Source organism: Bos taurus, chromosome 21 (genome assembly GCF_002263795.3).
Source record: "Bos taurus isolate L1 Dominette 01449 registration number 42190680 breed Hereford chromosome 21, ARS-UCD2.0, whole genome shotgun sequence".
NCBI classification, from domain to species: domain Eukaryota; kingdom Metazoa; phylum Chordata; class Mammalia; order Artiodactyla; family Bovidae; genus Bos; species Bos taurus.
In genome coordinates, this window is record NC_037348.1 from 60890816 (window position 1) to 60903901 (window position 13086).

The 13086-nt window shown below is 50.1% G+C and overlaps 1 protein-coding gene across 1 annotated transcript in view; it reads left to right on the forward strand.

The window, feature by feature from the left end:
- Positions 1 to 990: 990 nt before the first annotated feature.
- C21H14orf132 (chromosome 21 C14orf132 homolog) overlaps positions 991 to 13086 on the forward strand; it is a 47187-nt gene continuing 35091 nt past the window's right edge. Inside the window, exon 1 of the mRNA NM_001252510.1 lies at positions 991 to 1223. Within this exon, the coding sequence (NP_001239439.1) occupies positions 1197 to 1223 (27 nt within the window). The 5' untranslated portion in view covers positions 991 to 1196. The remainder of the gene's footprint in view (positions 1224 to 13086) is intronic.

Here is a 13086-nt window from a genome sequence, read left to right on the forward strand (position 1 = left end):
GTCGGGGGTCGGGAGTGGCAGGGTGTGTGTGTGTTGGGGGGAGGAGGCTTGTTCCTTGCATGACCTTCTCCAGGACAGCTGTGCAGGCAGCTGGACCAGAACCAGCAGCAGCAGCAAGGACTCGGCACAGGTGGCAGCACAGGTAACACACAGCCTATTCCCTACCAGGGAGCCCTTTGAGAAGGACAAAACTCCCACCTTCTCGTCTGTGTTCCAGCCACCAGGTCAGGGTATCACACAGACATGCACACACAAGGGATAAGCCCCTTCTGGCATCTCTGCTACCATCCTCATCTGAGCTATGGCATGGGCTCAGCTTGGGATATTGTTGAAGGTAAGGAAAGATAGAAACAGAGCCGTAAGGTATCAGTTGTGCGAGGTGCACACTGTGCAATTCTAGAAGGCATCATTCACAGCTGAGTCTCCGTTCTGCTATTAGCCACGTTGAAGCTCACATTTATTGAAGACACTATGTCCCAGATACATGATCTCATTAAATTCTCTGCTTGTTTTCTTCCTTTTACAGACGATGAAACCCAGGCTCAGAAAGCCACTCCCTTGCCCAAACGGCAAAAGCAGAGCTATGATTTAAACCTCCTTCTGACCAGCTTCAGAGTCCCCAGGACACTGGACTCTGGGCACAGGGTTGGCACAAAAATCTGTTAACCCTGACCCTGGCGAGCCAGCCCCATAAAAGCCCTGCTGGCCGCCCCTGGGGCTTGGGCACCACAGCACGGGGCAGGGTGCCCAGGGCGCTGGACTCGGATTCAGCGCTGGCTCTTGCAAGGACCAGACACGGGACCTCGGGCCTCAGCAGACCCCTGTGCCCACTTCTTCGCACCCCTCCCCGCAGGGAAGCGAGTGGGAGCGCTCCAGGGGTTCCGCCGAGTCCCGCCCTCGGGGGCGGGGCTGGGAGCGGTCACGTGGAGGGGCGTCCAGTTCCCCCGCCCAGCCCGAGCCCCGCCCCGCCCCCAGGCTCCAAGCCCCCCACCCGCCCTCCACCAGCCGAGAGCTCAGAGCCAGAGCAGGGCACCGCGCGGGCTCGGGACCGGCCGCCACCACCCAGCTGCCGAGGGTGCCGCGCGGTTTCAAGAACCCCTGCTCGCTGCGTGGCCTTCTCTGGCCAGCTGTGCGGGCGGCTGGACAGCAGCGGCAGCGACAGCGAGGACTCGAGCGCGGGCGGCAGCAGCGACACCATGGATCTGTCCTTTATGGCCGCACAGGTAAGGGGTCGCCTTCCACGCGCGCCTCTGGCAGCCAAGTTTGAGCAGGTTCGGGGCCACGGTCTCGCCCTCCCCTCCGGGGCTGGGCGCGCCGGGAGGGGTCAGGCCAGGAGGTGGCGCCCGCCGGCGATCCGAGTCCCGGTCCTTTGTCCGGAGCTGGCATCGCCACCTGGTGCGCGCGTCTGGGGCTGCGAGCGCGGCTCCCAGGGGTGGGGCCGGCCTGAGCTCCCCGCGTCGACCTGAGCTCGGGGCCTGGGCAGCAGTCCTCTCCCGGCCCATCCCCAACCCGCGGGGTCCCCCTTCCGTTGCCCCAGAGCCCTTCAAGGCGAGGCAGCCCCAGATCCGTGCGAGCCCGGGTTGGGCAGGCAACCTGGCTCTTCCCCATTCTGTTTCTTTCCGAGGCGCCGGGTAACCTGCCACTTGCTCTGACCTCCGGCGCCTCCCACCTCACTTTTCTCGCCTTTGATGGAGACCACAGACTGTAGCCCGAAGAAGGCGGCGAGACCCGCTATGTGACCCGCCAAGAGCCAGAGCTTAGAGTACAGCAGCGGCTCTATCCTTGTTTTGCTTCGTGCTGAGTCTGTAGCCTTGAGTGCCGGGCGCGATTGTTCTTTCCTCGGCACAGAACAGGTTCCCAGTGGCAGACAAAACAGATGACCTCTCATCGCTTGGTTTTGCTCCAGGAGAATCCCCCGGAGCCTTCATCGTGGAGTGTCGTTTGGTGCCTTAACTGTGAAGCCAGAACAAAGGCAAACGCCTGCTTTCCAGAGCTGTCTGTGGCCTTTCGGAGTTGCAGTCTGGTTCTCGGGAAGGTTCACCGCGTTTGGGTTGGGGAGTAAGTCCCCATGTACCGAGTTCAGACGTTGCACCTTCTGCCAGGTTGGTTATGTTGAGAGGCCAGTGGCAAGAAGGACCCCCAGGTTCCCTCTGTCCCCTGGGTATGTGGCAGGAGCCCCGCTGGCTGCTGTTTACTTTTCCAGGGAATGGCGTTTCAGAGGATATCTCCCTTTCCCCCCAAACTTCACCCTGGTGGAGGCCTCTTTAAAAAGTAACAGCACAACCTAGGCTATGGGGACAGTGAGTCCCCAATGCAGGTGATAATGGGTGCAGAATTCCCCAGGTTGGCTAAAGGGAACCCAGATTCCAGCTCTTGGCAGCCTCTTTACAGGTTTTCCATAATGCCAGTTGCTTTCATGAGCCATGCTGGTCTTTTTTTGCCTAATTTTCTCTCTCTTATTTCTAAATGCATGTTTAGAAATATTGTCTCATGGACATCATTTCAGGCAGTGGTGATGGTAGCTGTGTGGTGATTGATGAGACTTCACCACGTTTATTTCTGCAGGGGAGAGGGGCTCACACAATGTACCTCTGCCTCCCCCTCTCGTGGTTTAGTTGCTAAGTCGTGTTCGACTCTTGCAACCTCATGGACTATAGCCCCCCAGGCTCCTCTGTCCATGGGATTTTCCAGGCAAGAATACTGGAGTGGGTTGCCATTTCCTCCTCTAGGGGATCTTCCCGATCCCGGGATCAAACCCTGGGATTGAACCCCAGTCTCCTGCACTGCAGGCAGATTCTTTACCGACTGATCCCCTCTAGAGCCCACCAAACAGCTGACATTGCCATGGTTACAGGATAAATTGATTACTGCTAACCCTAGGACTGGCTGAAGCTTTAGGAGTTGCTATGGTAACTTGACAAAATAAACTGGGCTTTTCAACACCTACAGGCAGAGCCTGCTCAGAGGTTGAGCTCTGTTTTTTTCTTTTTTGTTTACAATTCATGTTTAATGTGGTCAGTTTATTTCTGAGGACGGTTGTTTGGGCATTGTTACTGCTCAGTCCTGAGCTAGCTGCAAGGACAGAAACATGAAGTGCCATCAAATGTGGAAAGACATTTACTGAGCACCTGCTCTGTGCCAGACATGGACACTTGCATACTTGATTATAGTAAATTCTAACACGTCTGACAAGTCTATGACGTTGGTATTGTTGTCTGCATTTTATAGATCGGGATACCACACTTAAATGAAATGAAGCAACTTCATTTAAAAAACAATTTCAAAAAAAAAAAAATTTCATTGGGTTAGCAGTAACCCAGGACACATCATTAGCAAGGAGGAACATGGGTTTCAAGCCTGGCTCTGAGGATTTGCAAAGCTGCTAGATTTTCCACCTTATTGCTTCCCTCCCCCTGAGAAAGACACAAAATAAGGGACTAGGCAGACATATTTACAGATGGCTCTTCTCTTCTCCAAGCTTCCCAGGTAGCTCAGTGGTAAAGAACTCACCTGCCAATGCAGGAAGCATAAGAGACATGGGTTCGATCCCTGGGTCGGGAAGATCCCCTCGAGGAGGGCATGACCACCCGCTCCAGTATTCTTGCCTGGAAAATCCCATGGACAGAGGAAGCCTGGGAAGCTATAGTCCATGGGGTCTCAGAAGAGTTGGACATAGCTTAGCGACTGAACAACAACAGCCGCAGCACTTATGCTTGGTCACAGTGTGTGCTCAGCGCAAGCTGTGGGTGTGCAGTGACCACCAGGTGGGTGTGTGTGTGACCAAGCTGCTGTCCCCACACATCAGCAGGGGACAGTTGGACAGAGACACGTGAATGCCTCCATCCACTTGTTCGGCTAATGCTGAGTGCTGGCCTGATGGATGCCAAGCTCTGTGTCAGGCACTGGGACGGGGATTCTGGGGGAGCACTTGAATAGGATGTACATTTTCTTTCTGGACCCTTGGAGAGCAGTGGAGAATGCCAGACCAGGCCGTTCCCAGATACAGCGACCAAAATGCCTGTCATATAGTAGACCCTCCATAAGCATCTGTGAGATGATTGGAAGAGGGTAAGACAAGATGTATGTACTAGAAAAGACGATCACAGGAAAAGACAGTGAATTGGAGGGGCCACATGCCCCCGCCCCTGAACACCTGCTCATCAGTTCTTGAGCCTGGGGGTTCTGATGGATGAGAACTAGAGGCAGATCCCCCCCGGTGGGCCTGGGAATAAAGGTATTCTAAACAGAGAGGCACGGAACTTCCCTGGTGGTCCAGTGGTTAGGAGCTGGTGCTTTCACTGCCATGGGCTGAGGTTCAGTCCCTGGTCAGGGAGCTAAGATCCTGAAAGCCATGCGGTGCGACCAAAAAAAAAAAAGGCAGAGAGGCATGGAGACAGGAAAGCCCAGAACGTATTCACAGAATCCTCCAGGAACCTGGAGGGTAGGGGGTATCGTAGAATTGGGAGAGAGAGGCCAGGACCTGGTGGCAGAAGGTACTGACTGCCTGGGATGAGAAGTTCACACTGAAGCAGGAGACAGTGGGAGCCATGGTAGGGGACTGAGCACAAATGGTCTCTAACTGAACAGCGCCCTGGGAAGACCTCAGCCTCAGCAGAGCCCAGAGCTGGAGGGATGGATGGAGTAGAAAGCGCACACCTATTTGAGTCACTGATGGAGTAGAAGAAACCACATCCTTGTGACTCCAAACCCCAAGTCTCTCTCCCTTCGCCAAGTTGTGAAATATGATTTCTCTTTGTGGCTTAAAAAATATCTGGAGGATACACACCATTTTAGATAAACACCCCTCTCAGAAGTTAAGCATCAAGAAGACACTGTTGTTGGATGTACAAGAGTGGACGTCAGTTATCCAGCAGATCCTTTTATGCAGATGCACCCTCCCTAGTGCATGTACATGGGGCTGTGGGTCTGGGTTTAGAAGATGCTGCGGGTTCTGAAGACATAAAGACTCAGCTCGCTCCTGAACCTTGGAGGCACTCTGCTGTCCTTTTCCACAACTCTGAAAACACCCCAGCCCCTCTCTACACAGTCCCTGGGTCCCTGGAGATTCTAGAAGGTTGAATGGTGAACAGGGGTGTATGTTTTTCTATGGCCAGAGATGGCCAGAAGAGGAAGGCTACCCAGACCCCTGGTAGCCGGGAGGAGGGGAGAAGCACAGATCTTGAAGACCGATCCTCAGAGCCCTGTGTTGGCAATGGGTAGCCTGTCTCCAAAAACGGCCCCAACCATTCCTTCCCTACCTCCTGGAGGCGCCTGCTGGCTACCCATTAGGGGGTGGGAGATCTGAGTCCCTCCCTTTGATCTGAGCCCGGCTTAGTGACTTTTCTGACCAAGACAAGTAGTGTGAGTGACATTCTGAGATGAGCTTGTAAGGAACCTGCAGCTTCTACCTGGGACTCTTGGAGCGCTTGCTCTGGAGTAAGTCCTTGAGCTTCCGTCATGCATGAAATGTGGAGATACTGAGACAGCCAGACTGAGGAAAGGGAAGGAACACTTAAGGGACCTACTGTGTGCTGGGCCAACACATGGAATGAACTAGAGGTACAAGGAGCCCTGTTCACATGTTTCTAGGTTGTGACCCCCTATAGAAAAAAACAGGCCTAGGGCATAAGAACTCACTTTTATTTTTGTCTTCTGTTGTCCCTACAGTGACAAATCTAAACCCCGGAGTTCCCAAATGTTGCGACCATTAGAATCACCTGGAAACTTTTAAGAGTCCTGCTGCCCAGGTCCCTCCCTAGACACTCCCATCCGAGTCTGGAGCTGGGAGCCAGCATCAGTATTTTATTGTCATCCCCTAGCTGCTCCCAGTGTGCAGTCAAGGTTGAGACCTGGGCCTGAAACCCACACTGTAGGGCTGTTCCCCTCCCACCTCTCTGGATGGAGCAAATCTTTGGCTCTCTGGTCCCTGTTAGGTCATAAAAAGCCATGTTGTCCCTGGAAGTCACTTCAGTATCAATTCAGCAAATTCAAATGTTGAGGCCCAGAATAATGGGAACTTGCTCCAAAATAGAGATCCTTATTTGCGATTAGCAGATACAAACTATTATGCAGAGAATGGGTTAACAATGAGGTCCTACTGTTATAACACAGGGAAGTATATTCAATACTGTTATGAACCTTAATGGAAAAGAATATGAAAAAGGATATCTATCTGTCTATCTATCTGTGTATCTATATCTCAATCATTTTGATGTACAGCAGAAACTAACACAGTATTGTAAATAAAATTTAAAAGAAGAAAAATTAAAATTGAGGTTCTCCCTTCTTCCAGACCACCCCTGCCGCAGGTGGGACATTTGGAGCCGGAGTGGGTGCCTTTATTATTCTCAAGGTACAGGCAGGGAGGAGATGGAGAGAAAGAGTGGTTCGGCTGACAGGCAGGGGAGCCAGGAAGGGAGCCTCGTCTGCTGACCACAGACCTGTCCTTCCCGTCCCAGAGCAGTCCAGATGCTGGGGGACAGGGGGGACCCAAGACCCTCCATGGATCAGCTTCAGGGAATCATCAAGCCTCCAAGGAACATGAAGTATCATGATCAGATACATTTTGAAACAAATTCTTAAATCTGTATTCATTTCCTATGGCTGCCGTAACAAATGACCATAATCCGGGTAACTTAAAACAACAGAAATGTAATCTCTCCCAGTTCCGGAGGCTCCAAGTCCAAAGTCAAGGTGTTGACAGGGCTGTGGTCTCTTCGAAGGCTCCCAGGAGGACAATCCCAAGCCTGTCTCTTAACTTCATGGTCTGCAATCACTGTGTCCATGGCTGGCAGCCACACTCTGGTCTCTACCTCCGTGGTTACCTGGCCCTCTCCCCATGTCTCTGCGTCTCTTCTCTTCCTCTTCTCAGCACACTAGTCATATTGGACTAGGCCCACCCTACTAATGTCACCCTCACTTGAGAGCATCTGCATAGATCTTATTTTCAGTTCAGTTCAGTCGCTCAGTCCTGTCCAACTCTTTGTGACCCCATGGACTGCAGCACGCCAGGCCTCCCTGTCCATCACCAACTCCCGGAGTTTACCTAAACTCATGTCCATTGAGTCGATGATGCCATCCAACCATCTCATCCTCTGTCACCCCCTTCTCCTCCAGCCTTCAATTTTTCCCAGCATCAGGGTCTTTTCAAATGAGTCAGCTCTTCGCATCAGGTGGCCAAAGTATTGGATTTTCAGTTTTAACATCAGTCCTTCCAATGAACACCCAGGACTGATCTCCTTTAGGATGGACTGGTTGGATCTCCTTGCAGTCCAAGGAACTCTCAAGAGTCTTCTCCAACACCACAGTTCAAAAGCATCAATTCTTCTGTGCTCAGCTTTCTTTATAGTCCAACTCTCACATCCATACATGACTACTGGAAAAACCATAGCCTTGACTAGACGGACCTTTGTTGGCAGAGCAATGTCTCTGCTTTTGAATATGCTGTCTAGGTTTCAAGTAAGTTCAAATTCACAGGTCCTGGGAGTTAGGACTTCACTATATCTTTGGGGGAGGCATAATTTAACCTATAATAGCATATTTTTAAAATTTTTATTTATTTTATTATGTTTTGGTTGCACTGGGTCTTCGTTGCTGCATGGGCTTTCTCTAGTTGCAACGAGCGGGGCTACTTTTCCTTGTAGTGCTCGGGCTTCTCATTGTGGTGGCTCCTCTTGTTGAGAAGGCTCTAGGCACGTGGGCTTCAGTGGCTGTGGCCTGCAGGCTCTGGAGCGCAGGCTCAGTAGTTGTGGCCCATGGGCTGAGTTGCTCCCCGGCATGTGTGATCTTCCTGGACCAGGGATTGAGTCCATGTCCCCTGCATTGGCAGGAGGATTTGTATCCTCTGTGCCACTAGGGAAGCCCTAAAATAGGGTCTTAAGATCCCTAAAGAGTGCAGTCTTGGTTCCTGTGTTAGTGAGCCCTGGTCTTTGAGAGGCAGTGGAAAGATCACTTCTCTAAACCTCAGTTTTCTCCCCTGTGAAATGGGGACACAATGCCTTCCTCGTGGAACTGTTCATCTAGTCATTCAGCAAACATCTCCTGTGTGGCAGGCCCTCCCCCTGGAGCACTGAGGGGCAGAGGGTCACAGGCCCTGCCGTGTGATAATGTGACAGGCTGGAGTAAACGCAGTTGCCCTGTACCCCAGAAGAGGCATCTCCTCCAGCTTAGGGGTTCAGGGAGGCTTCCGGAGGTCCCAATTGAGCTGAGTTTGAAGGATGCATAGCGGGTTATGTAGACAAAGGAGTGAGGACCCTCCAGGCTGGGGCAATGACGTGACACGGATGGGACTTGAATGGTGTCTCTTGTTGGGAATGAGGGGTGCAAGCACTTATTCCTTTGGGCCGAGCAGCAGGTCGTGGGGTAGTGGAGATAAAGCCAGCGGGCAGGGAAGGGGGGACTGGGGCCAGGTGGGTGGACTCATGGAGTGGAGCAAGATGGGGTGGGGGACTGCGGTGACCCGGGGCAGGGTCCTGGCCTGGACAGGTAGCAGCCCTGAGCTCCCGGAGCGTGCTCGTGCTGTGCAGACACACAGGCCGGGGGCTGCAGGTGCTTGTGGGTGTTTTAAGAAAACCGAAAACGCCGATGCTTCCAAGCAGTCTGGATTTTCCAATGTCGACAGCTAATTAAAATCTTTCTCTTAATTGGAATATAATTGCTTTACAATGTTGTGTTAGTTTCTGCTGTACAGCGAAGTGAATCACCTACATATGTACATATATCCCCTCCTTCCCCTCCCCGCCCCGCCCCTCTAGATCATCACAGAGCACCGAGCTGAACTCCCTGTGCTGCACACAGCAGCGCCAGGGACTGGCTTCGTGGAAGACCGTGTTTCCATGGATGGGGTGGGAGTGGGGGAGGCTGCCGGCGGTGGGGCGCAGCAGATGAAGGTGTGAAGGTTCGCTCGCTCACCCCACCTCCTGCTATACAGCCTGATTCCTAACAGGCTGCGGACTGGTACTACTTGCTAGGCAGCAGGTTCCCACTCGTTGTCTATTTTACACATGGTGGTGTATTTATTGGGCTTCCCTGGTGGCTCAGAGGGTAAAGTATCTGCCTGCAATGCGGGAGACCTGGGTTTGATCCCTGGGTCAGGAAGATCCCCTGGAGAAGGAAATGGCAACCCACTCCAATACTCTTGCTTATGTCAGGCCTAATCCCCCAATTCAACCGACCAACCATGAAGTGATCTGTTTTAATTACTTATTGCTTTCCCTGGTGGTTCAGCTGGTAAAGAATCCGCCTGCAATGCAGAAGACCTGGGTTCGATCCCTGGGTTGGGAATATCCCCTGGTGAAAGGAAAGGCCACTCACTCCAGTATTCTGGCCTAGAGAATTCCATAGACTGTATAGTCCATGGGGTCGCAAAGAGTCAGACATGACTGAGTGACTTTCACTTCAATATAATTTCAGCTAGTTCGTGGCTTAAAGCAATCATTTCATTCATGGGACCAGAATTTGGAAAGAAGTGGGCTGGGCAGTTTGTGCTGTGATGGTGTCATCTGGGGCCGCGGGGCTGAAGTCTAGACGTGCATCACAGCTTTCCTTGTGTGTCTAACACCGTTGTGCAGCCTGACCCTTCTCTGCACTTGGACTTTCATCCTGCAAATGTTTCTTTAGGCAGGTGGGGCTCCTCCCACCCCTCCCCACATGGTGGTCTCGGGGTCATTGCCTGGTACTGCCTTACCTCTCCAATCAGCATTCCCAGGGGGACCCTACGAAGTTTCTTATGTTCCAGATTTGGAAGTCCCAGAATGTCACAAACTGCACATTCATTTGGTCAAGAAAATCCTGAGTGCAGCCCAGATTGAAGGACAGGAGAATCAGAATCCACCTCTCATGTAGAAAGTAGCACACACACCCGGGGGGAAAGGATGGATGGCAGACATCTTTGGAGGCAGGCTACACCCGGACCAAACAGAATAGGTTTGTGAACTGGATTCATCCTGGGACTGCCAGTGCAGTAAGGATCTCTAGACTAGACAGATGTGTGTAGAGCTTGGCAACACCTTGTACATTTCCAAGCCCAGGAGAGAAGTAGATTATTGCTAAGTAACTAGACCAAAACTTTATCAGGCTGAACCGTATGAAGTTGCTGATATTTGACCATTTTGACCTACAAAGTGACAATTTCTTATCGTTCAGCCTATTAGGTACTAACTAGAAAGACAGTAAGTTATTTTGGTTTGTTTTGATATTAATTACATGCTAAGTTTATTTTTTATATTTATTTTAATTTTTAAAATTAATGGTTTAACTTTCTATTTTGCACTGGGGTATAGCGACTAACAATGCTGTGCCAGTTTCAGGTACGCGGTGAAAGAACTCAGCCCTACATGTACAGGTATCCGTTCTCCCCTAAACCCCCTCCCATCCCGGCTGCCACATAACACTGGGCAGAGTTCCGTGTGCTATACAGTAGGTCCTTGTTTAAACCTACAGTAGGTCCATTTTAAACATAGCAGTGTGTACATGACCTTCCCAAACTCCCTAACAATACCTTATCCCCATCCTTCCCCCAGTCAACCATAAGTTTGTTCTCTAAGTCTGTGAGTCTCTTTCTGTTTTGTAAGTTCGTGATCACTTTTTTTTTTTGCTTCCACGTATAAGAGACCTTGTCCACTGTTTTTCCTTCTCTGTCTGACTTATTTCACTCAGTGTGACAACCTCTAGGTCCATCCACATCGCTGCAAGTGACAGTCAGTTTTTTGCTTTATGGAGGGCAAAGGGCTGTGAAACCTAGGAAAGGAGGGTCACTGCCTGCTGGGGAGACTTGAGGGGGCTTCCTGGGTTTGAGGACCATGGGCCTCCCCACCGCTGTCTCCCTCCGTAGCCCAGCTGTTAGAAGCTTGTCCTTGCTGGTGGGAAGACACAGTCACATCTGGATGGATCTTCCCTTGGGTGGGTCTTTCTAGAAGACAGACGCATGATCTAATCATAGCTGAGATGCTGATACATCCACTTCCATCCCCTCTTCTCCCACCCTGCCTCCCCTGGGACCTGGAGATGCTCACAGTTAGTTTGTATTTTAATCATTTTTCACAGAAGGGGAAAAAAAAAAAACCCACAAAAGGCTTCTGGTCAAGCTGAAGAGATGAGTCTGTTATCTCTTGAAATGGTCATAGCTATACTCAAAGGCCTGAGGGAGCATTCTGAAAGATCTGCAGGAAGCCAGCAGAAGTTTCCCCTCCCCAGAGGAGGCACGCGCTGCCCAGAGAATTCTAGGGAGTCTGGAAGTCTGCTGCTTAGAAAATGTTTTCCACAGCCAGTGACTGCTCCTTTTTCTTTAAGCAAGAATTATCATTAAAATACAAATGGTCTATCATCTCAGATGTTTTTAACCAAAGGGCTTGTCTTGGTGTGCTTTGAATTGTCATTTAAAAGATTTAAATATTTTATCATTTTAATTAGACTTGCCTCAGGAGAGCATATAGTGCTACAGTTTTGCAGCAGTGTAATGAGAAGTTAAGGAAGATGTAAAAATCTGTAATAAGTTTTGTAGACCAAATTTCTAGATAGTGTGCTAAGAGTCAGGATATTCCATCTGACTTGAAACAATTGCAGTTCCCAGAGCTGAGAGAGCCAGGACATTTGGAGATGGATTGCACATTTCCAACTGAACACTTGAGTGTTTGTGGAGCACCTGCTGTCTGCTCCGCCCAGCTTTGGAGGGTCTGAACCCAGCTCTTTCTACTCTGAGATGATGGAAACCCATCTCTGTTTACTCCACTCTGATTCTCTTCTCTCAAGATGTCACAGTACCTTCTCAACTTGTGCTCAGTTGCTTTACATTGCTGCCCTTTATCAAATGGTCAGGAAGTACCAGGCAGACCCTGGGTTGAATAAGACGTAGAATCTCACTTCCTAATCCTATGACAGCCCCAAGGAATAGGCCATTTTAAGGTCCATTTTATAGGTGAAGAAACTGAGGCTTAGTGAGGCAAAGTCACATGCCCAGGGCCACTGGAAGAATTCAGACTCAGATCTCTGTGCCTCTTCAGCTTATTTTTTTAAATCCAGTCTCATAATCTCTGCCTTCTGACTGGAGTGTGTGTAAACCACTTATATTTAATGTAATCGTCTATATGAAAAGTGAAAGTGTTAGTCACTCAGACCTGTCTGACTCTTTGTGACCCCATGGACTGTAGTCCACCAGGCTCCTCTGTCCATGGAATTTTCTGGGCAAGGATACTGTAGTGGGTAGCCATTCCCTTCTCTAGGGGATCTTCTGGACCCAGGGATTGAACCCAGGTCTCCTGCACTGCTGCTGCTGCTGCTGCTAAGTTGCTTCAGTCGTGTCTGACTCTGTGCGACCCCATAGATGGCAGCTCACCAGGCTTTCCTGTCCCTGGGATTCTCCAGGCAAGAATACTGGAGTGGGTTGCCATTTCCTTCTCCAGTGCATGAAAGTGAAAAGTCAAAGTGAAGTCGCTCAGTTGTGTCCAACTCTTAGCGACCTCGTGGACTGCAATCCTCTGTTCATGGACTTTCCAGGCAAGAGTACTGGAGTAGGGTGCCATCATATTCTTTACCATCTGAGCCACCAGGGAAGCCCGACTGTCTTCAAAGTTGGGTTTAAATTTCCTATCTATCTCACTGTTTCCTATTGGTCCCATCTGTTCTTTGTTTCCCTTTCCCTCTCTTTCTTCCTTCTTTTGGATTCAATGAGAATTTAATTCTCCCCATGTTATCTCCTCTCTTGGCCTATTAGCTGTAACTGTTTTGTTATTTTGGTGGTTGCTTTTATAGGATTTATCTTTAGCTTATCACAGTCTATCTACAAGTGGTATTATGCCACTTAACATGCAGTGTAAGAACCGTATAACAATACACTTCTATTTCTCCCCTCTCAGCTTTTGTGGTATTAAATTGACTTTGCACATTTCATTTCTACATATGTTTTAAACCTCATGTTACATTGTTATTATTTTTTTAAGTCAGGATTTAAAGGGATTTAAATAGTAAGGAAAAAACTTAAATATTTTCCCATATAGGTACTATTTCCAGTGCTCTTTATTGCTTTGTGTAGATCCATATTTCCATGCGTTATCATTTTCTTTCTGCCTAAAAGACTTTCGCATTTCTAGT